Source organism: Emys orbicularis, chromosome 16, assembly GCF_028017835.1.
Source record: "Emys orbicularis isolate rEmyOrb1 chromosome 16, rEmyOrb1.hap1, whole genome shotgun sequence".
Lineage (NCBI taxonomy): Eukaryota > Metazoa > Chordata > Testudines > Emydidae > Emys > Emys orbicularis.
Window position 1 is genome coordinate 23,839,285 of NC_088698.1, and position 21,300 is coordinate 23,860,584.

The 21,300-nt window shown below is 42.4% G+C and overlaps 1 protein-coding gene across 1 annotated transcript in view; it reads right to left on the reverse strand.

The window, feature by feature from the left end:
* TMEM132B (transmembrane protein 132B) overlaps positions 1–21,300 on the reverse strand; it is a 254,540-nt gene that overhangs the window by 59,223 nt on the left and 174,017 nt on the right. Inside the window, exon 5 of the mRNA XM_065417984.1 lies at positions 3,189–3,332. Coding sequence (XP_065274056.1) covers positions 3,189–3,332 — 144 coding nt within the window. The remainder of the gene's footprint in view (positions 1–3,188; positions 3,333–21,300) is intronic.

Consider the following 21,300-nt stretch of genomic DNA (forward strand, 5'->3'; position numbering starts at 1 on the left):
GAACAAATGGATAAAAACTGGCCATCAGGAAGTTTAGACTTGAAATTAGACAAAGGCTTCTAACCATCAGAGGAGTGAAGTTCTGGAATAGCCTTCCAAGGGGAGCAGTGGGGGCAAAAGACATATCTGGCTTCAAGATTAAGCTTGATAAATTTATGGAGCGGATGGTATGATGGGATAGCCTAATTTTGGCAATTAATTGATCTTTGACTATTAGCGGTAAATATGCCCAAAGGCCTGCGATGGGATGTGGGATCTGAGTTACTACAGAGAATTCTTTCCTGGGTGTCTGGCTGGTGAGTCTTGCCCACATGCTCAGGGTTTAGCTGATCGCCATATTTGGGGTCGGGAAGGAATTTTCCTCCAGGGCAGATTGGCAGAGGCCTTGGGGGTTTTTCGCCTTCCTCTGCAGCCTGGGGCAGGGTCACTTGCTGGAGGATTCTCTGCACCTTGAAGTCTTTAAACCATGATTTGAGGACTTCAGTAGCTCAGACATAGGTTAGGGGTTTGATACAGGAGTGGGTGGGTGAGATTCTGTGGCCTGCGTTGTGCAGGAGGTCAGACTAGACGATCATAATGGTCCCTCCTGACCTTAAAGTCTATGATTCTATGAAATGAGAACCAGGCCATTAAAGTTTACAAACATTTTACTTAAATGCACAACAAATAACCCCTCCCCATCACATCATCCCTGCAGCTGTATTGTAAATTGGTCTCTGTTAGATAACTCAGAAATGATTTGTGTTCGTGAAAACGAGAGCTAAGTATTTACCCCCCCCAAAAAAACAAAAGCAAGCAAAAGTTGCCTGGCTATAGATTTTGTCACTAACCCAAGTGTTGGGTTGGAGTTTCTGGTTAGAGTGAAACAAAAAATACAAGCAAACCTGAACAAATGTGCACAAAGCCGGCTAGCATTGGTCTGGGAATGTGAAAACCTCAACTGATAGCATAATTAAGGAAGCTGCAGTCAGGAAAAATTGTTTGTTGCTAAAATATTGTGTTGAATTTGATGATGAGGGTGATGTACTATGATTTGGTTCAGATTTGGTTCAGGCTTGACAATAGAACATCGTTGTATTTCTTTAATCAATTACCTTATGTAGAGAATTTGAATTGAAGCACATGTTGAGTCCAGTACACATTTCAGCACAATTCCTTTTTTTCCACACGTGGCATAAGAGAATTTGCTCACTTCATAAAATGCAGCATGCCAAACTATGTTTTGGGGGGGGGGGGGTTACGATTTTTATCAAGACTTACAAGCTACTGATGAAAACACCTCCTTTTCTAGTAACACCTCTACAAACACCTTCTCTAGTTTGACAATAGATACCCTAAAATTTCACCAGTAAAGTTACAAAATAAGTTCTTTAACTCCCACACCCCTTTATTGTCTTTGGAGATAAATTGGAATGTGTTTGGTTTACCACATTCCAGATGCAATGGCTGATAATGAACTCATTCCATGTTTTTTAAAATAAGGCGAGAGGGTGAATTTTTGGATCTGGTGAAAATCCATGTACATATACTTCAAAATGAATTATAGGTTGATGATATACATTTTCTTGTTTTCCTAAGATAGCATGAAAAATTGTCTGGCAAACTATGTACTATCTACTAAGACCTCTATGGTCTTATCTACAAAAAAAGGTTACACTGATGAGTTAAAATACTAAGACACAGGCTTTGGTGCTTCAAATAGCAATCTACAGAAAACATATAAATATGGTCTGTCAGATCTGGAAATGTATTTAGAGAAGACACAATTACTATCTAGAAGACCACAAGGAATGTTCTTTGTCAAAGGCTACAGAGGTAGTTAGTATTAAAGTTCTTGGATCACGGGATCTCTGTTTGCGGAAGAGGTAAGTGTAGAGCCTTATCTTCTGTAACAGCTGTGTCCACACGACTCAGGCAAAAAACCAACAACTACCATTCCAAGACTACTCTTTGAAAACTCCATAGAAGTAAGGATAAAGGCAAGATAATCCTACTCAGATCTGATGCTTATGCACCACCAACAAAAAGCAGACATAATAGACACGCAATTCCAGTTAAAATGCTTCTCTACCTTTATGTCTACATAATAAAAAATAATAATAATAATAATTTGTATGACTTTGTTTTATATGGTAACAACAGTGGCAAAGTTATACAATCAATGACTTGAAAAGGTCATATTTACAATGCCTTTGTCTCTCCATTGATTGGTGTTAATGTAGAGGGAACCAATTTAACCTATTACATTTGAAAGGAAAGTCTGCTTTTGCTACAGTAGGTGGGACAAGGTGGTTTAAAAAGTCATAGATCTTACTATAAAGAAGTTTTTATTTAAAAAAAAATCTGCTTTCTTGTGTACCAGGTGGCCTAATGTATCAGTGCAAGTAGTCTTTCATCCCTGGAGAACTCAGTTCAAGTCCTTTGTGGTGAAATCTTGGCCCCATTGAAGTCAACTGGAATGTTGCCATTGACTTCAATAGTACCGGTATTTCACTCTTGGTCTAATTTTGTCACTCTTATACACATCACAAAGCCACCTCAGAATTTGGTAGAGTGCAATGTCTTTCTTATGAGAAGCTCTGGACTGGAAAAACAAGGTCAAAAAGGTCAGGAGTGTATTAGTAACCTGGCAATATACCAATCCTAGCAACTCTTACTATTTATGTAATAATGGGTGCAGAAGGGCTGCATGGCAACCAGGGTCCCTGAATGATGGCTTGATTCTTCCCAAGTATAACACCAGACAGCATGTGCTTCCCCCTCAGCAGCATTGATCTGCTAGCCAGCAAAAAATGAGGCAGGGCCATGATTCCATTCTCCCCCCTTTGGTTGGTTTAGCATCATTGAGGGCCCTGCACTTTCCGTGTTCATGCATTCAGACTGTCCAATACAGGGATTCACACTGTCCTCTCTGCGAGGCACATAGACAGCACCTGCATCGCTGAGTTCCACAATACAGAAGGAGCAGGCTATCCCTGCACAACCTCCAGAAATCCAATGCCCTTTTGAACACTGACACTGGATCATTTCTGGGGGGACTCCATGACTGCAAAGTTGGGGGCCTGAATTGCCACAGAGAGCACAAGGACAGGGATCGTGGTTGGCTTCTGTTCAGGGGCACAATGGGGGGGGGCAGAAAGGGGAAGCTCCATCTCTCCACCTTGCATACCTTAGTTTAGCCCCCTTACCTTTATGACATCTTCATCAGCTGATTTACATTCAGTGGACTCTGAAACGTCGATCACGGAACCATCCTCGTGCACAGCAACAACTTTCACCGGAACAGATACCGTCTTCCCTGTCAGAATGGCCGTGTTAAGGACTTCTGTATCCTGCACATACACACACATGCACAAAAAGGGGATGCACGTTAAATAAGCGTGACCACCGGGCACAATGTAGACATTTCCAGTGTTGTTGGAAATTAGTCACGATGCTTATTGACCTTCATCCTTGACTTGCAATTTTAAAAATTAGGTGCACTGCTAAAGTAATTTGCTAATACAAAATAGCAAATTATAAATACACCAGTAGATATTGCCAGCATGATGCAATAAATCAGGTTTGTTTTGCCTTCTTCTTAATGCTTTGCAGAAGACAGGGTCATATGTCACAATCTTTATGGAGCTACACAAATCTTTCCGTCCCTACCTCCCAAGTTATGTCGGTGGTTGTAGATATGGACACCAAGTGTTATGATAAAAGGATTCCCACCTCCTTCCCATTGCTTCCCAAATTCTCCTTAAAAGATGTGCCTATTAAGTGGTTTCCTTCTTTGGAGGCTTGAGTGAAACCTTCATTTTCATGTCACATTAGAAAGAGATGTGGCGCTAAAAACAACAGAATGCCAAATGCAAATTTTAAAATCTTTCCCCATCAAAATCCCACCTGGAGACATTTTACTGGCCATCAAGCCATATTGATCTTCTCCTGTGATGGATTCACAGAGCCGGCACGCTAATGACTCCATTAACACAGCCTTCATCTACACCTTGGCATGGATGCAGCATGATTAATTACCCCAAATGAGCTGTTACGGTGGTCCCCCGCTTGCGTAGGTGGCTGTGCAGAATGGAGGAGTAGAACCTCCAAAGGTACTTTACACAACAGGCTCGGTGTGGTTTACAAATAAGAAATGCTTGCAACCAGAGTCTGACCATCATGCTGCACTGCACGACCAACGCTTGTGTGGGTTCAGTCTCGGGTTTCTAGAAGCACCTTGCGGTTGAGTTTTTTTATTGATTTAAATCCATTCGCTTTTTATTGATCACTTCCATAAAATCATTTCTTGTTTATCAACTGGGGGGGCCAAAAGTAGCTTTCCAACTAATCCAACTTTAAAGTCCATAATTAGCCTGGGTGGAAACAGAACTGGATTTAAGTGAGAAATCTGACACTGTCTTGCATAGGCAGTGAGGTATATTCACTATCATTTCCTTCTGTCTGCTAGCTAAATTAACAGGAAGCAATGGGAGTACACCACAAGCTACAGACATCAGAAGATGACCAATAAGTACTTGCAACTAAGCTATAATATTAATATTGGGCAACTTTTACAAAAAGTAGCTTGAATTAAATGAAGTACTAAACACCAGTGCTAGCTAACTAACAAAGTGTACTCGTGCTTTGCCATCAATCAGGTTCCAAAAAAGCATGTAAGCACGTGCTTGAGTCCATTTGTATTTGGAACAGTATTAAGGCATGTGCTTAACTCAAAGCTTTTACTTCAAAGGGATTTAAGCATATGCTTAAGTGCTGTCCTGAATAAGGCCTCAAGAAATAAATATACATTCTTTGTTCTACATTAGGTAAGGCATAAACCAGATGTTTTGTGCAGTAAATGACTCTTTAATGTTAATCAGTCTCATTTATAACCAGCTGTCATCCAGTAGGAAGGGACAGCATGGGTAAAAGAAATAGATGACAGAAGCAGAAGTGAAAAAAACAAAAACCCCGCCAAGTCCTTACAAGGACTATAGATCGAGCAAGACTGAGAACCAAAATGTATCACCTTGGGGGAAAAAAAATTTAGATTGCAGAAGACATACAGGGTCAAATTCGGGCTGCTTCATCCATGCCAAAACCATTGGTGAGCAACCTGCAAATCATATACAGTCAGACATATATACACACGCATATACATACACAGTAATATGCTTGTGTGTATAGATATAATATATCATATGACACATACATAATGGAGAGGTGATGCCCCTGTGATAAGTTGCATTTCACCTGGACCATTTTATCACAATGCCATTTTCCAAGCCATTCTTCCATAGAGGACTTTTTTCTTCAAAGGATCAGGTAGAAAAATACATCCCACAAGGGACATAATTCACAAGTACAGCTGAATAATCCTACTTTTGAGAACTCTTTCCGGTGGGGAGGGGAATATGAACCACATAACTCTCCACTCAAGGCCTGATCCAAAGCCCATTGAAGTTAATGGAAAGACTCCCATTGACTTCGCAGGCTTTAATGGGCCTGGCTGATCTCACGTATGTCAGTTTTGCACCAGTTATTATACCAATAACCAGGAGTTGTTCCTGCTTTACACCAGTGTAAGCAAGAGGAGAATTGGGCCCAATGAGCTTAATTTTAAAAAACAATTGGTGATTAGCAGCTACATTGACATCATCTTTGGCACTGCTGAAGGTCAATGCAAAGATTACAAAAGGATTTCTATTCCTTTTGTACACTTCATTTGAACTGGGAAGCCGAGGACAAGAGAATAGGTCTAAGAATTGACACATCACTAGCCTGTTTATTTTTGGATGTTCTGAAATACTTTTAGCTTGATCTTGACATAAAGTGTTGCCCTGTGCTCCTCTCAGCATGTTGAGAAACTCGCGGTGCTGATTAGCGGTTGCTGCATCACAAAAATAAACTTCACTGGGAGGAAAAGTTATGATATAAAATCAATATCTCAAATGCTTAGATCCAGTGTTATGCAACTAGAGTAGACTGTCTTAAGACCTTTTTCCGAGCTAACTATTTTCAGACTCCAAACATATATTTCCTCTGTGAGAAAGAGTGTGAAGTCTGAACTGAACTAATTGCCTGTCCATAAGATATAGATATATATGTTATATTTTTAAAATGGATCTTTGACAAGTAACAACATTTCAGCAAGACTCAAGTAGGTATCTTTTATATCTCTGTAGTAGGGCTCGTTAGAGACAAACCATTTCCTGAATTTAACATGTCTATAGTGGTTATTACTGACAGTGCCTGAAATCTACAGAAGGGTAATAACACTGATTTACAGGTCAGCTGGCATAAATTGGCAGAACTCCCCTGAAGTTGATGATACTATGCCAAGTTTCACCAGCTGAGGATCTTAACCACAGAGACTAAAACGTCCCAGATGTAAAATGGTAAATACCCTAGTCTGGCTTCTGTAGTCAGGCTTTTTTAAAAAAAAGGATAGATGGCATACAAAAATGGAATTCTATTAACTCAGGTGGGAGCTGCATATTCATATTGCCTGCTCTGTCCCTGAATAATAATTATATAAGTGTTTATCTCTAATTCCTTCTCTGTACCTGAATGCATTAGCACTTCAGCAGAGCTTTTCTTAATTACAACTGTAACCTGCTAATAGTGTTTCTTTGTTGTCTGAAGGAATCTACTTCTTATCCAGCCTAGGCTAAATTAAAATTTAATACAACATCAGGTCGCAACAGAACTAGGAAGCAAATGACAGCTGTTTAATTAAAACCTAAACCTGATTAGATGGCACTAAGGAGAGAAATACTCTAGAGGAAGAGTAGAAAACTACCAAAACTCCAGGCCAGGATAATGGCTTTATTTGAATATGAATAAACCCTATGTGCATCTACTGTAAATGTTTACAACTCATTGCTTTGGACAAATGGGGGAGAGGGGAAATATGAATGGGAGACTTGTCAAAAGTCGTGATAAAGCTGTGATTGCCAACACTCCCTATTGTTACCGAGAGTAGGGATTATTGAGGAATGACTGTAGTGGATATTAATGAACCCACTCTATGAAACCCACAAGAGTGATACGAAAAGCCCAAATAATTAGGCTTTAAACAGCTGTGCTGCATAGCGCGGCGTCTTCCCCTGAAATACACGCTCATTGCTCACAGCCTGGCCGAGCGGCTCCGCCGGGCTGAGAACTGCATTCCTCACATGTGGCGGAGGTACTTGGCCAACAGATCAGTGTAGCGGTTCATCTAGCGCTGTGGCGTATAGCTATACATACTCTACACATCACTGCCAATGTAGACAAGGTCTATTACAAAGCCAGAAATTGAACCCTTAGTCTCCTTAGTCCAGTCCAACGCCTTAAGCACAAGAGCATTTTTCTTCCCCACAAGTATCCGTAAGCAGCCATTCCGCAAACATCCTACTCCTGTCTGCACTGCGTTGCTTAAGTAATGCAGAGGACCTTGTGCTGGCCCTGTGCATGAGGATGAATATCAATCCGAATGATTAATGTACAGGCTGGCTTATTTCTTAGAGGTTAACAAAACATGTTGCAGTACAGTAAATCTAATAAAAACACTCAATTGTAAATCAGGAGGGAAACTTAAAGCCAGCCCTGTTCTGCTGACAAATGTTACAGCTAAATGCCTTTTGGCATTTAGTTGAAATGATTGTCTTTAGTGAAGAAGGCATGGAGCTGAAACATTTGTCTGCAGAATTGCATTCCTTTATTATTATTATTTTTTCCCCTGTGTGTATCTCGTGAAAAGAAATTTGTAACATTGGAACTAATCTTTTGGAACCCATTCTCCAGTCCCATAATGGCACCTCTTAGAAATGTAAATTACAGAGCAGATTGTGACGTGGGTTTTTTTAACCTCATTAGATAAACTATTCACCACCTTTTGCTTCAGATCAAAGAGCAAGGCAATGTAAGACTATTAAGCAAGCTTAATATATAAATGAGATGCTTTGCTAAAATTAGCATAATCCAAAACAATTCTGGTGTACTTTTCCCTCAGAGCTGAATGGTGTTGTAGGATTCAAATACATATTAACGAACCCCACTTGGTGGAAAGCTATTTATACTTTCCACTACCACATATCTGTTGTGACTCACAGGTAAAATCTGCCACTTTCTCACCCAAGGGTGAAAACGTACAACTGAGATCATGTGTTTATTAAACATTAGGAAACATTTACAATCTTCCATAAGTGCTCTTTGTTCTTTGAGGGGGTTTTTCCCTTAAATTAATCCAGTTACACTCCATTGACTCTGCCTTATGCTAAGTGGCCAGTCTCACACTTTAATGCCAGTAGAAGAGCAGCTAGCTTGGTCGATATCTGATTATTCACTGATCATACTTGGGAGCCTGATCCTGCTGTCCTTACATGCCCATGACTGAAACCAACAGGAGTTCTGCTTGTGAAGGGACTGCAAGATATTAAATTACAAATTCAGCCATCTTTAGTCACCTTGAGCAGTACCTTAATTCATGCATAATTCTGCTGATTCCACTGGGGCTACTTATGCAGTCAGGTATGATTCTCTATGTACATGGGTGGCAGAATCAGGCCCAGAAGGATCTGTATGCCCTGCCCCCCGCCCCCAACATTCATTCATGTCACTAGAAGGTCATATCCCTGCCCCTCTACCCTTTCTCAGGCCCCAGCTGTTTTCTCATGTGAACATTTTATAAATTGTATCATTATTAAGAATGATCAACTATGACAGATGGTAAATCGCAAATACTGCAGGCTATCATGCCAACGTTAAAGGTCATCCTTTATCACTTTTGTCTTCCTGCATAATAGATTTAATTCATACTGGGATTCCCAAAGAAGGAGAGGCAGGAGGCCATATCCTGCAGACAAAGTTAATGTAGATTAAACTATAAAAGGGAGAGAGGTTCTTAATCGCAGATTCTTCTCGTGGCCCATATGCAGCACATATCAGCCTAATTGAATATTATTCTAGATGTATATTATAGTGTGCACTACAATAACACTTGATCTCCACGAACACATATCAGCAAACATGTTTGTTCATAGATTCCAAAATGAAATTTTATTTACTGTCTTATCTCCTAACAAAACATATATTAGAGGAAACTGATTCCTTAACTTGTATACTATACACAGCATGTGCTAGGATCTCAGAGGTATCAGCTAGAGTGACATTTTTATCGTGAAATTCGTGGAGGTCAAAGCTGAGATTTCTGATGTTTGCTATTATTTTTACAAACTTGCTCCTGTAATGTTATTTAAAAAAAAAAAAAAGAAATTTGGTCATTTTTTGAGGTTTATCCAGGAATGATAAGCAAATCCTGCAGCCAAAGGTGAACCCTGATTAGCAGCATAAACAACATCACATATGTGACCTGAGCAAGATGCCATTTTTTAAAAAAACCCTCATAATAGCCGATCTGCACCCCATTAAGTGGAGGTTCAGAAAGCAGCCTGATGCACATGGCAGGAGTAATTGCAACCTGTCAAGTAGTCTCCTGTGTTTTAGCTAAACACCAGTATCCTCTGCTGCTAGCAGAGACCTTTCCTGAGAACAGGCTTACACTGTTTTGCTTCAGCCCATAATGTCCCAACAGACTTTATTCACAAAGCCAGCTGTGTTAAACATCTTGACACTCGTGTTGCAAAATGTAAACTCAAGGTTGTGATAGTAAAAGGACGGGAAATTCTCAAAGCAGGAGAAAGCTTGTCACCTGTCTGCTTTTGGCAAACCACATGGAAGAAAAACCCACTGAGTTCTCTGGGTTTGGGCTTCAATGCTATTCTGTGTCCCATGCTATAGAGGACGTGTGAAAAGATTGTACGACACTGACTGTATGTCAGAGAACTAAAGGTAGCCAGAGCTAGAATCTCTCTTCTCTATTTATGCAGGCACTCTCTGAATAATTTTCTTGCTGTTTCTTATCTTTTCTCAGCATCTTCCCCCACTACCTAGAGTAGGTCATTTGAATTAATAACCATAAAGGGATATTCCAACCAATCTGTGGTTTGGATACTTTATTGGGAGCTTTAAAGGGATGCTAGAGGAATCTAGCAGGGGATCAATAATAATTTTGGAAGCAGGCCTTTGACAAAGTTGCGTCTCTTACTTTGAAATTGCCTATTCTGCATAGCGTGTATATGGCAAACCATTGCGAATTATCTCTCTAGGTAGGTATTTAAAGCATGCTTAATTATCTAGCATAGTATCTGAGCAGTCATCTGGTAGATTTATGCCAGCTGTATGCAGTAGTAAATGACTGGTAATCTTTATAAAACACATTGGGAATGCTCTCAGTATAGTAAAACTATTGTCGTGTTGGACATTTATGGTAACACAGTGCTACTTAGTTTATGATAATCGTGGACCTGATGCTCCTCTCCCATGTGACTCCAGAGAAACTCCACTGAAATCAAGAGGACTCCATCCAGTTGCTGCAGTCTGCCTACATGCTGTGGATTGCAGTATCGGGGCCCGAATCCACACCCTTGCACAATAAATGCTGTCTGAAATGTCAATTAAATAACAATTTCAGAAACCCCAAGGCGGCAAAGCAATATATATTGATCTTTTCTGTTAAGGAACACAAGGATTGCCATACTGGTTCACTTCCATGGTCCATCTAGTCCAGTATCCTGTCTCCATCGGTGGCCATCATGCTTACGTAAGAAGTCTCACATTAGGCTGATATGGAATAATCTCTCTCCAGGGAAGCCTTCTCCTAATCCCTAATAGTTAGAGTTTGTCTTAAAACCAGAAGCAGGAAGATTTATATCTTTCCTGGATAAAGAAATAACTTTTCAAAGCAGTTTATGATAAGATAGACTCCAGTTCAAATGGGAATTCATTCAGGGAAGTCCTATGGCCTGTGTTATGCAGGGAGCATAGGCGCCGACTCCATGGGTACTCCAGGGCTGGAGCACCCATGGCAAAAAATTAGTGGGTGCTTAGCACCCACTGGCAGCCAAGCTACCCTCCCCCCCATTCCCGCCCACCTGCGGCCCCTGCCGATCAACTGCTCCCCCTCCCTCCTGGCACCTCCTGCACGACATGGAACAGCAGTTCAGCAGCGTGCAGGAGGCGCTGGGAAGGAGGGGGGGAACGGGGATGGGGTGCGCTCAGGGGGAAGGGACAGAACGGGGCAGGGAAGTGGTGGGGTGAAGCGGGGGTGAGAATAGGTGGGTGGGGCCTTGGGGGAAGGGGTGGAGCAGGGGCGGGGATGGGGGTGGAGCAGGGGCAGGAAGAGGCAGGGTGGGGGTTTGGGAGAAGGGCGGGGTCTGGGGCTGAGGACCCCCGGGGAAAATTAGAAGCCAGTGCTGTGTACAGGAGGTCAGAGTAGATGATCACAGTGATCTCATCTGCTTTTATAATAGGAGTTATCGGTCTGAATTTCTGGCCACCATTTGCAATTTTGCACAGAGACCTTGATCGCTACTGGTTTAAGAAAGCATGTCCAACCAAAAAAAAAAAATGTGATGACCATTTTGAAGCATTTCTTTTCAATGTTTCTCAGCCAGCTGTCTCTTACTGTGTGGGATGGAGAGACTACTATATCATTGCTATAGTGTGAGAGTTGGCAATTTACTGGCTTGAAAAGTAAAGCCAGCACTAATCTACAGACCTCGAAATATAGGGTTGCATTATCATATGATTTTACTGCTCATCTGTGTAATCATCATCTGTCATGACTGCTACCTGGGCAGAAATCCATATCCTTCTGTAATAACAGCCGCTTTAATGTTATAGGAGAATACACAAATTAATACATTGCATGATATACATTGTCCACATCCCTGAGGAGCGTTCTCTCATAGCTACAGCAAGCATCTGCGATCAGGACCCCTGGGAGATAGATCTATCTATCCCCTGTTCTGCTTCTCACTTACTAGCTGACCTTGATAAGCCACCCACAAGATAGGTATATAATAATACCTACATGGGGAGGTATTTGTGAGGGCTGTTGTGAAGTTCTGCAAAGTGCTCTGAGGTCCTCAGATGAGAGATGCTTGCTATATGCACTTAGGACAAGTGTTACTATAGATTTAGCTCTTTTGCTGGATGCTCTAAACACGGTAGCAACTTGATCCAGTGAAGCCATATGATTCATGCAAATACAAATGCTGCCCTTCAAAATGTGAATGAATAGCTTAGCCAGAGCCCAGCCAATGTATATCTACCTTCATTTCAATACAATGCACAAACAGGAGCCTCCTCTCCCTGTCCAATAGGGGCTTGGTGCTGAGGGGCATAAGGAGCAGACAATGGGGCAAAGGCTAGCATCTAGCATGAGAGCAGACAGTCAGGGAGGCAGCAGGGTCATTTCCCGGCTGTCTCCCTCCCTCAGTTGATGGTGGAGCTGGATGGACATAGATGAGAACAGAGGCTACAATCTCACAGAGGATGATGCAGTGTCTACCCTCCCCCCCTTATGCTCCCTTGAGTTCTAGAAGGCCCTCTCTCTTGCCTGCATGGGGACACTTGGAAAGTTAATGCAAACTGAAAGTGAATTTGTTAAAGCGATTAAGCTCCTGTGTGGACACTCTCATTCAGAATTAAAGTGGCCTTAATTCAGTTTCATAGAATCATAGAATCACAGAATATCAGGGTTGGAAGGGACCTCAGGAGGTCATCTAGTCCAACCCCCTGCTCAAAGCAGGACTAATTCCCAACGAAATTGTCCCACCCAGGGCTTTGTCAAGCCTGACCTTAAAAAACTCTAAGGAAGGAGATTCCACCACCTCCCTAGGTAACCCATTCCAGTGCTTCACCGCCCTCCTAGCGAAAAAGTTTTTCCTAATATCCAACCTAAACCTCCCCCACTGCAACTTGAGACCATTACTCCTTGTTCTGTCATCTGCTACCACTGAGAACAGTCTAGATCCATCCTCTTTGGAACCCCCTTTCAGGTAGTTGAAAGCAGCTATCAAATCCCCCCTCATTCTTCTCTTCTGCAGACTAAACAATCCCAGTTCCCTCAGCCTCTCCTCATAAGTCATGTGCTCCAGCCCCCTAATCATTTTTGTTGCCCTCCGCCGGACTCTTTCCAATTTTTCCACATTCTTCTGGTAGTGTGGGGCCCAAAACTGGACACAGTACTCCAGATGAGGCCTCACCAATGTCGAATAGAGGGGAACGATCACGTCCCTCGATCTGCTGGCAATGCCCCTACTTATACAGCCCAAAATGCCGTTAGCCTTCTTGGCAACAAGGGCACACTGTCGACTCATATCCAGCTTCTCGTCCACTGTAACCCCTAGGCAGCGGCGTATTATCGCCTAGGACAACAAGGCCAAGGCCTAGGGCGGCAAATTTGCTCTTGCCCCCTCCCCAACTCTGCCCCTTCCCCAAATCCCCGGCCCGCCTCCTCCCCCAGGCGTGCCGTGCTTCCCTCCTTCCACCTCCCTCCCAGGCTTGCCGCGCTGGGAGGGAGGGAGAAGCGAGTTGCAGCGCGCTCGGAGGAGGTGGACCAGAGGTGAGCTAGGGCCCGTGGGCACGGGGAGTAACGGGGGGCCGGGAACCGCTCCCCAGCCCGCCCCAGCTCACCTCTGCTCCGCCGCCGCCATCCCCCAAGCGTGCCGCAACTCCCCTTCTCCCCCCTCCCTCCCAGGCTTGCCGCGCAAAAGCGCTGGGAGGGAGGGAGGAGAAGCGAGTAGCGGCGCGTTCGGGGGATAGCGGAGGTGAGCTGGGGCCGGCGGGCACGGGGAGTAACTCTTGGGGGGGGGGGCAGGGAACCACTCCCTGTCCCAGCTCACCCCTGCTCCACTGCCGCCATCCCCCGAGCATGCCACAACTCCCCTCCCTCCCCGGCTTGCCGCGGGGGAGCGGAGGTGAGCTGGCGGGGGAGGGCGGCAATTTTTTGACGGCCTAGGGGCAGCAAATTTGTTAATCCGCCCCTGCCCCTAGGTCCTTTTCTGCAGAACTGCTGCCTAGCCATTCAGTCCCTAGTCTGTAGCAGTGCACGGGATTCTTCCGTCCTAAGTGCAGGACTCTGCACTTGTCCTTGTTGAACCTCATCAGGTTTCTTTTGGCCCAATCCTCTAATTTGTCTAGGTCCCTCTGTATCCTATCCCTACCCTTCAGCGTATCTACCACTCCTCCCCGTTAATGTCATCTGCAAACTTGCTGAGAGTGCAGTCAACGCCATCCTCCAGATCATTAATGAAGCTCTTGAACAAAACCGGCCCCAGGACTGACCCTTGGGTCACTCCGCTTGATACCGGCTGCCAGCTAGACATGGAGCCATTGATCACTACCCGTTGAGCCCAACGATCTAGACAGCTTTCTATCCACCTTATAGTCCATTCATCCAGCCCATACTTCTTTAACTTGCCGGCAAGAATACTTGCCGGCAAGTTAAAGTTTCGCATGCTTCACTTTGGAAGACATGATATCTCCCACTGGAGGAGTATGTACCGACCCCAACACCAGCCCGAAATATTTATATAGCACACAACGAGTAGCTCTCTTCAGTTGAATAGTCCTCAGCAGCCCTGGTTTCAAAAGGAAAAATCAACAGGTTGAAAACTTGAAGTTAAAAGGGACAGAAATTTTCAGACTCCTCGTTGTTTCTCAGTTCCTCTTATATCTTTGCTTTGAACCGCATTTCTGAAAGCCTCTCAGAGAAGAGAAATGGAGCTATTTATAGTTCCATGACAGCAGGTGGCAGGACAGTAGTTCACTGTCACTTTCCCCACCATTCACTGGCACAAAAACTCAGCTAACCTCTGTTCACTCTTACAAGTTACAACAGGAATGTTTTATCTATGTTTCTTCAGGCATCACATATATATTTTAAAAAAGAATTATGTGATTCAGTTCCATACTTGTGAAGGCTTTTTGGTTCTGTTCATTTCTTCAGAGAGAAAGCTGCAAAGTGGCACTAGCAAATAGCTATTGGCACATTTGCTCTCTCTCTCTCACAGCTCAGATTTCCGACTGCTCGGAGAGCTGCTGGAGGTCATGGTCAACCTGACTGTAATCTCCAAGTGATTCATTGACACCTGCGCACAAGGAGTGTAAAACAGGGACAAATCAGAAGAGTAGCATTTTACACCCACTTTTGCACAGGTGTAAATGACTACCCAAAGTGCACAGGGAGAATCAGGCCCCTGAAGACTACAAAGGAAACTGGAAAAGGAATCTTCTCCAGTTCTGAAAATGCTGAGGAGAAGAAGAAGGTGAGTTCATGCCCTGCATCTTGCCTGTCAGAATCCCTCAAAATATCAGAGAATTAATCTGATGCTGATAATACAGCCAAGAATCTTAGAACCGAGCCATATTCTCTCTCTAGATGTGGAACTATATACTTAGATCTCCCAAATCTACCACAATCACAACCACTCTTCCATAAAAAAAATATATGATTAGTATTATTTTTATAATTAAACTGTATTCAGTAAAGTGTGCAATTCTTTTGTGTTAGGAAATGGAATGATCATATCCTTAGCATATAAATTGTGAAGAAAAAAAGTCAGTTCTTAATAACATTATTTGAGAATGAGATTATAGAATATATATACATATATTAAAGTAACTGTATATTGTTGCAGGATCAGGATGTAGACTGCAACCTCTTCAGAGATTGGGACTGTCTCTCACTAGGTATGATTGTAGTGTTGTTGTAGTCATATTAGTCCTAGGATATTAGAGAGACATTGTGGGTGAGGTAATCTCTTTTATCAGACCAACTTCTGTTGGTGAAAGATACAAGTTTTCAAGCCACACAGAGCTCTTCTTCCAGTCTGGGAAAGGTGCAAAGAGTGTCACAGCTAAATGCAAAGTGGAACAGATTGTTTAGCATAAACAAATCAAAGCGGGCCCTAGACCCTGCCATGAGAACAGGTGCAAAAACCTGCAGACAAATCTCCACTGCTACAATGATCATTGCCCCCCACAACACACCTTTCAAGATCCATGGGTCTGACACATGCCTATCAATATGGGATTTACCTCAGCCAGTGCAAGCTAAGCGCCCCAAGAACAACTATGTGGGTGAAACCAGAATCACTGAGCTCTCGAATGAACTCACACAGAAAAATGATAAGAGACAAAAACACCCTATCAACTGTGGGCGAACACTTTTCACAAGATGATCACTGCATTTCTGAACTCTCAGTCCTCGTCCTCAAAGGAAACCTGCACAACACTTGCAAAAGACGAGCTTGGGAGCTTAGATGCATAACTTTGCTAGACACTAAAAATCACGGTTTTAATAAAGACACTGGATTTATGGCTTATTACAACAATATGCAATTCACTAACCCCCCTTTTTGTCCTACGACTGCCTATGTGTTAACGGACCACTTCACCTTGAATGGACCCTTAGAATATGTGTTAACTACTTATGCTAAACACTCTGTTTCACCTTGTATTTAGCTGTGGCACTCTGAGGCCTTGGCTACACTGGCAATTCACAGCGCTGCACTTGCTGCGCTCAGGGGTGTGAAAAAACACCCCCCCTGAGCGCAGCGCTGTAAAGCGCCAGTGTAATCAGCGCCTGCAGCGCTGCACGCTCCCTCGCAGCGCTGCAAGCTATTCCCCTCAGAGAGGTGGAGTACTTGCAGCGCTGCGAGACAGCTCTCGCAGCGCTGGCGGCGCGACTACACTCGCGCTTCACAGCGCTGCCGCGGCAACGCTGCCGCGGCAGCGCTGTGAATCTGCGAGTGTAGCCAAGGCCTGAGTGCCTTTCCCAGCCCTGTAGAGCTCTGTGTAATTCAAAAGCTTGTCTCTTCCACCATCAGAAGTTAGTCCAATAAAAGATATTACCTCACCCACCTTGTCTCGTACTATGTATGTGCAGCGCTTCTCACAATGGGGCCCTGATCTTAGCTGGGACCTCTAAGTGCAACTGTAATATAACTAAATAAAAATGATAATAATGCCGAACTACAGTATACATCCCTTACATATCCAGTTCTTGCTCTCACAAGTAGACAATATTCCATACATTGCCTTTAATTACCTTTTTTCTGTGTTGACTTAAAAAATGGAATTTTGAAAGCCGATCGACTTTGCTAACAATAACTCTGACTTCAGAGAAGTACACCAGTGTAATGCAATGGCACTCCTCATCTGCTTCACATCAAAAAACTGCTTATCGCTGAATCTGACATAGTGAAAAAACAGTAGTGTAGATTTGTAGCCAGTCAGGCAGCACCAGCGGCAGCTTTCACCATTCACTGCAAACTCAATGGCTTTCTCATATCTTACCAATTGTTTTTTGGGGGGCGCATTCTTCAAATGTATGCTGCTCTCACGTGTTTTGCCACTCCATGCCGCGACAAAATGTTCTCTCTCTCTGTCTATTTTATCTCCTAGCCTTTGAAATCCACGTTAAAAGTAATTTCCTCCTTGCAATGTGTTTGCCTTAAGCTTGCCTAAGACTTTCTCTGGCTTTTCGTTCTGATACTAATTATTTCCTCTCCTCTAATGTGATTTCTTGTACAGTGTATTGGTTGCACCCCAAAGATAATTTTCAAATTCCATTTAATGAAGATGTTTACACTTCCCAATATTCTTTCTTGGCCTGATTTTTTCTTAGTTTTTGTTTTTGCAGACTCCCTCACCTTGCACCTGCTCAAGTATTTGCTTGTTCAGTCATGTCCCTACATCTGATTATCTCTTTTTCTTCTCCATTTTTATTAGGAATGACCTCAATTTTGTTCAAGTTCAGGGTGAAGTCCCACTTTCCTGATTTCCATGATTGAATTTCTCAGTGAACTCCTATGTTGTATACGTGTTTCCTGTGGAAAAAGCCAATATCATCCGTGTGGTTCAGAACTGTTCAGTCCCTTCTTTTTAGAATATCAATATTTGTCCACGCGTCTTCAGCATCTGGGAGATAGTTTCTCAAAAAGTTGCAGAACTTTTCCAGATCTTTGTGGAGACTGTTGGCCTGATTCTGTTTTCAGCTATGCTGGTATAAATCAGATGTAATTCCACTGAAGAACATGAAGTTACACCAACGTAGAAACAGTGTGACGTCAGAATCACACCATGTTGTCTATTCTAACAATTATACGGTGAATGTTTTATTTAGACAAATCTCACGTTCCTCTAGCCATTGATTCCATAAAATTCAAATACAGATTCCTACTCCTTTCCTCTTGAATAGCCTTCTTTGCATAGCCAGTGAATGCCTAACATCTCTCTCAGACAGTTCATTTATTGGTTGATTAGCTGAAATTCAGTTGTACAGAAAGCCATTAATTCAGAAACTGTAAGAAAACACAGTAGGCTGCAAACAAAAGGCTGGTAAGTCTTTCATTCCTTGAGTATCATCTGTTACCTTTCTTAAGTGAAAAATGATAACAACATTTACTCCCATGCCACAGATGGCCAAATATACTCAGGGGAAAATCACAGAAGACCTCACAAAATTAAACTCTTGTAAAATGTTACATTTTGAGATGGCGTCTGATGTCATCTCAAAGGAGGCATGTAATACAATAGAGCGAGAAGACAACTGTAGGCAGGTTGATAACATACGTTTCTGTCTAAGAAGTAAAAATAGAAAGTCATTGTACCCATGATTTTTGATAGAATCATCATATTGCAAAGAGCCAAATGTCTTGTTATTCTATAAAAGCACGTGTCTACTTTAAAAAAATCACAGTGTGTTTCTGTGACAAAGATTGCTAACAGAATTCTTTATCCTACCCACCAGCCCCAAAGCCTTCTTCCAAGAAGGGACTTTAAAACTGTTCTAATCTTGTTTTTATCCTGTTTACATGTTATCTGGAAGGAGGGGTTTGGTTAGTTTTCCAGCTTGACAACAGGACAGTAGCAAAGATGAAAAAAGATTTCTTATCTTGGCTTCCAAAATATCAATTTCCTGATTGCCCTGTCAGCCACAAAAGCGCTCTCTTCCATCCAAACTAAACAAAATATTCCTTTAGTTCCAGTAAGAGTGATGGGAACAAGCAGAAAAACAACAACATATTTTTCATCTAGGCCTGGTCTACACTAGGCGGGGGATCAATCTAAGTTACGCAACTTCAGCTATGTGAATAACGTAGCTGAAGTTGACGTACTTAGATCTACTTACCGTGGTGTCTTCACTGTGGTAAGTCGACGACTGACGCTCTCCCGTCGACTCCGCCTGTGCCTCTCGCCCTGGTGGAGTACCAGAGTCGACGGGAGAGTGCTCGGCGGTCAATCTGTCGCGTCTAGACTAGACACGATAAATCGACCCCCGCTGGATCGATCGCTGCCCATCGATCCAGCAGGTAATGTAGACAAGCCCCTAGAAAGGGAAACTGTTTTAGAGCAAATCAAAGTGAAGGATTCCATGGCATGAAAGAGGATAGATGTAAGAACCAGGATTAGAATGCAAGAATTTCTGGCTCCCAGTCTATGCCACAGTTTAGCAGGGATAGCCTATTAAGGAGGCATCCTGTTCTCAAATTTCTATCATCTGGCAAGTCAAGCATCCTTGTGCTTATATCTCTATATGGAGGAGCAGGTATAGCACTGGGTGCATTAAAGAAAGGAAATCAAAAGGTACTGGACCTGATCCTTGAATACCCTCTACCTTGTGTAGTCATTTACCCCCATGCAAAGTGGGTACAAAATCCTATCAAATCTGAATTCTCCACTCACGCCATTGGTGCCATTTCAACACCCATTATCCACAGCTGTAAATGAATATAAAAGGTGCAAGGCGGTAGGAAAAAAATCAAACCCATTCAATTTAACTTGATCTTTAGCTGCAATCGTTTCCTCAGGTGATGACAATTTTGAGCTACCGGTTTATTCACATGACACTAATTTGTCTGAACATACTATGGCTACATCTACACTGTAAAAGTTTCTCCAGTATAGCTATGATGGTATGGCTATATTGGTAGAACACTCCTAGAACAGACACAGCTTATACTGGCAAAAAAATACTTCTGCTGGTACAGCTTATATTGGTTCAACAAGCAAAATAATTATACTGGCAGTTGCCAGTATAACTGAATCTACAGTAAGTATTGGCGGACTAGCAATGTTGCCAACAATTATCCCTGACTGATATTACTAGGCTGGCAGAAGTGTCTTGTAAATTTGGCCTAAGTATCTGCAATCCAAAGAAATGATAAATCAATGAGTTTGAGAACATGGTTGGACAAAGTATATCTGGATGATGAGAGTTGCTGGGAAATGGGGATGATAGGAGATTAAGAGCTTGGTTCTCATTTATGTTAAGGCCCTTTTACATCACTCTGGTAATTTAAAATGGCCTTACTGGCCATTCTTATTCACGCTAAAGACCCTACTACCATAGTAACAATCAGGCCCAAGTATTTTGGAATTGGAATTTTGTTTACCCCTTTGCTATGATGTAACATCACCGTTCTGCATTAGCCTTTCATTGTGATGCTGAAAAAATTGGTCAAAGATTTCACACCACTTTATCCTGCTTGACGATGGGTAAATTTTGGAAGTCAGACATGAAGTGTTTTTGCTCTTCTCAAAGACAGTATGACATAAGCTAAGCAGACAAATACCAACTCTTCAAGTGGTATGAAAATAGCTTCAGAGGGCTATGACAACCTTAGGAAATATGTTGATCTGGGTTTGATTTTTTTTAATGTGATGCTGCCAGTCAACTTGTTGCCTAGAGGTTATATTCTATTACAAGTAACTTTTATCTAAAATTTGAATCATCGTTTTTTCTTTATTCTACCCATGAGGATAATTGTAAGGGTGTTTTTTTTTTTCAGGTGATGTTTTAAGTGAACTCTGATATTCATTGATATTTATATATAATGCAATCTGACAAAGACTATTACAGAGAAGAACCAGGAATAAAATGGTGATGTTATTTCTTTCTTATAGCAGGCTGAAACATGGATGCAACAGAATGCAAGGCATGAGTCTCTTTGCTGGCCAGATGGGGACTGAAGCATTTGATGAGGTCTGAAGCCAGAGGGTAACAACACCTGTCTGAGACATAGCTTTCCTAAGATTCACTGAGTATGAGCATTTCACAATGTTTTCTTTTGACAAGGTTGTTACCTGGCAGCAATTGCATGCCACAGCTTCCCCCTCTGCAGCAGCATTTCTATAACAGGACTTTTCTTGTTCTCTAAATATCTTACACACAGAACCAGGAGCTGCAAACCCTTACTCCTATTAATTGTTATCATTTGTATTATCATACATGTATGATCGTCCCAGTCATGGACCAAGACCCCATTGTGCTAGGCACTATGTTTAATACCATGGTTTGCATGGGGTCAGACTAGATGATATAGTGATACCTTCACATGGGAATAAAATTAAATTTGGGCGTCTGAATTTGCAGGATCAGGCTTAAAGTATAATTTGAACATATTTTGGAATATTCTATAT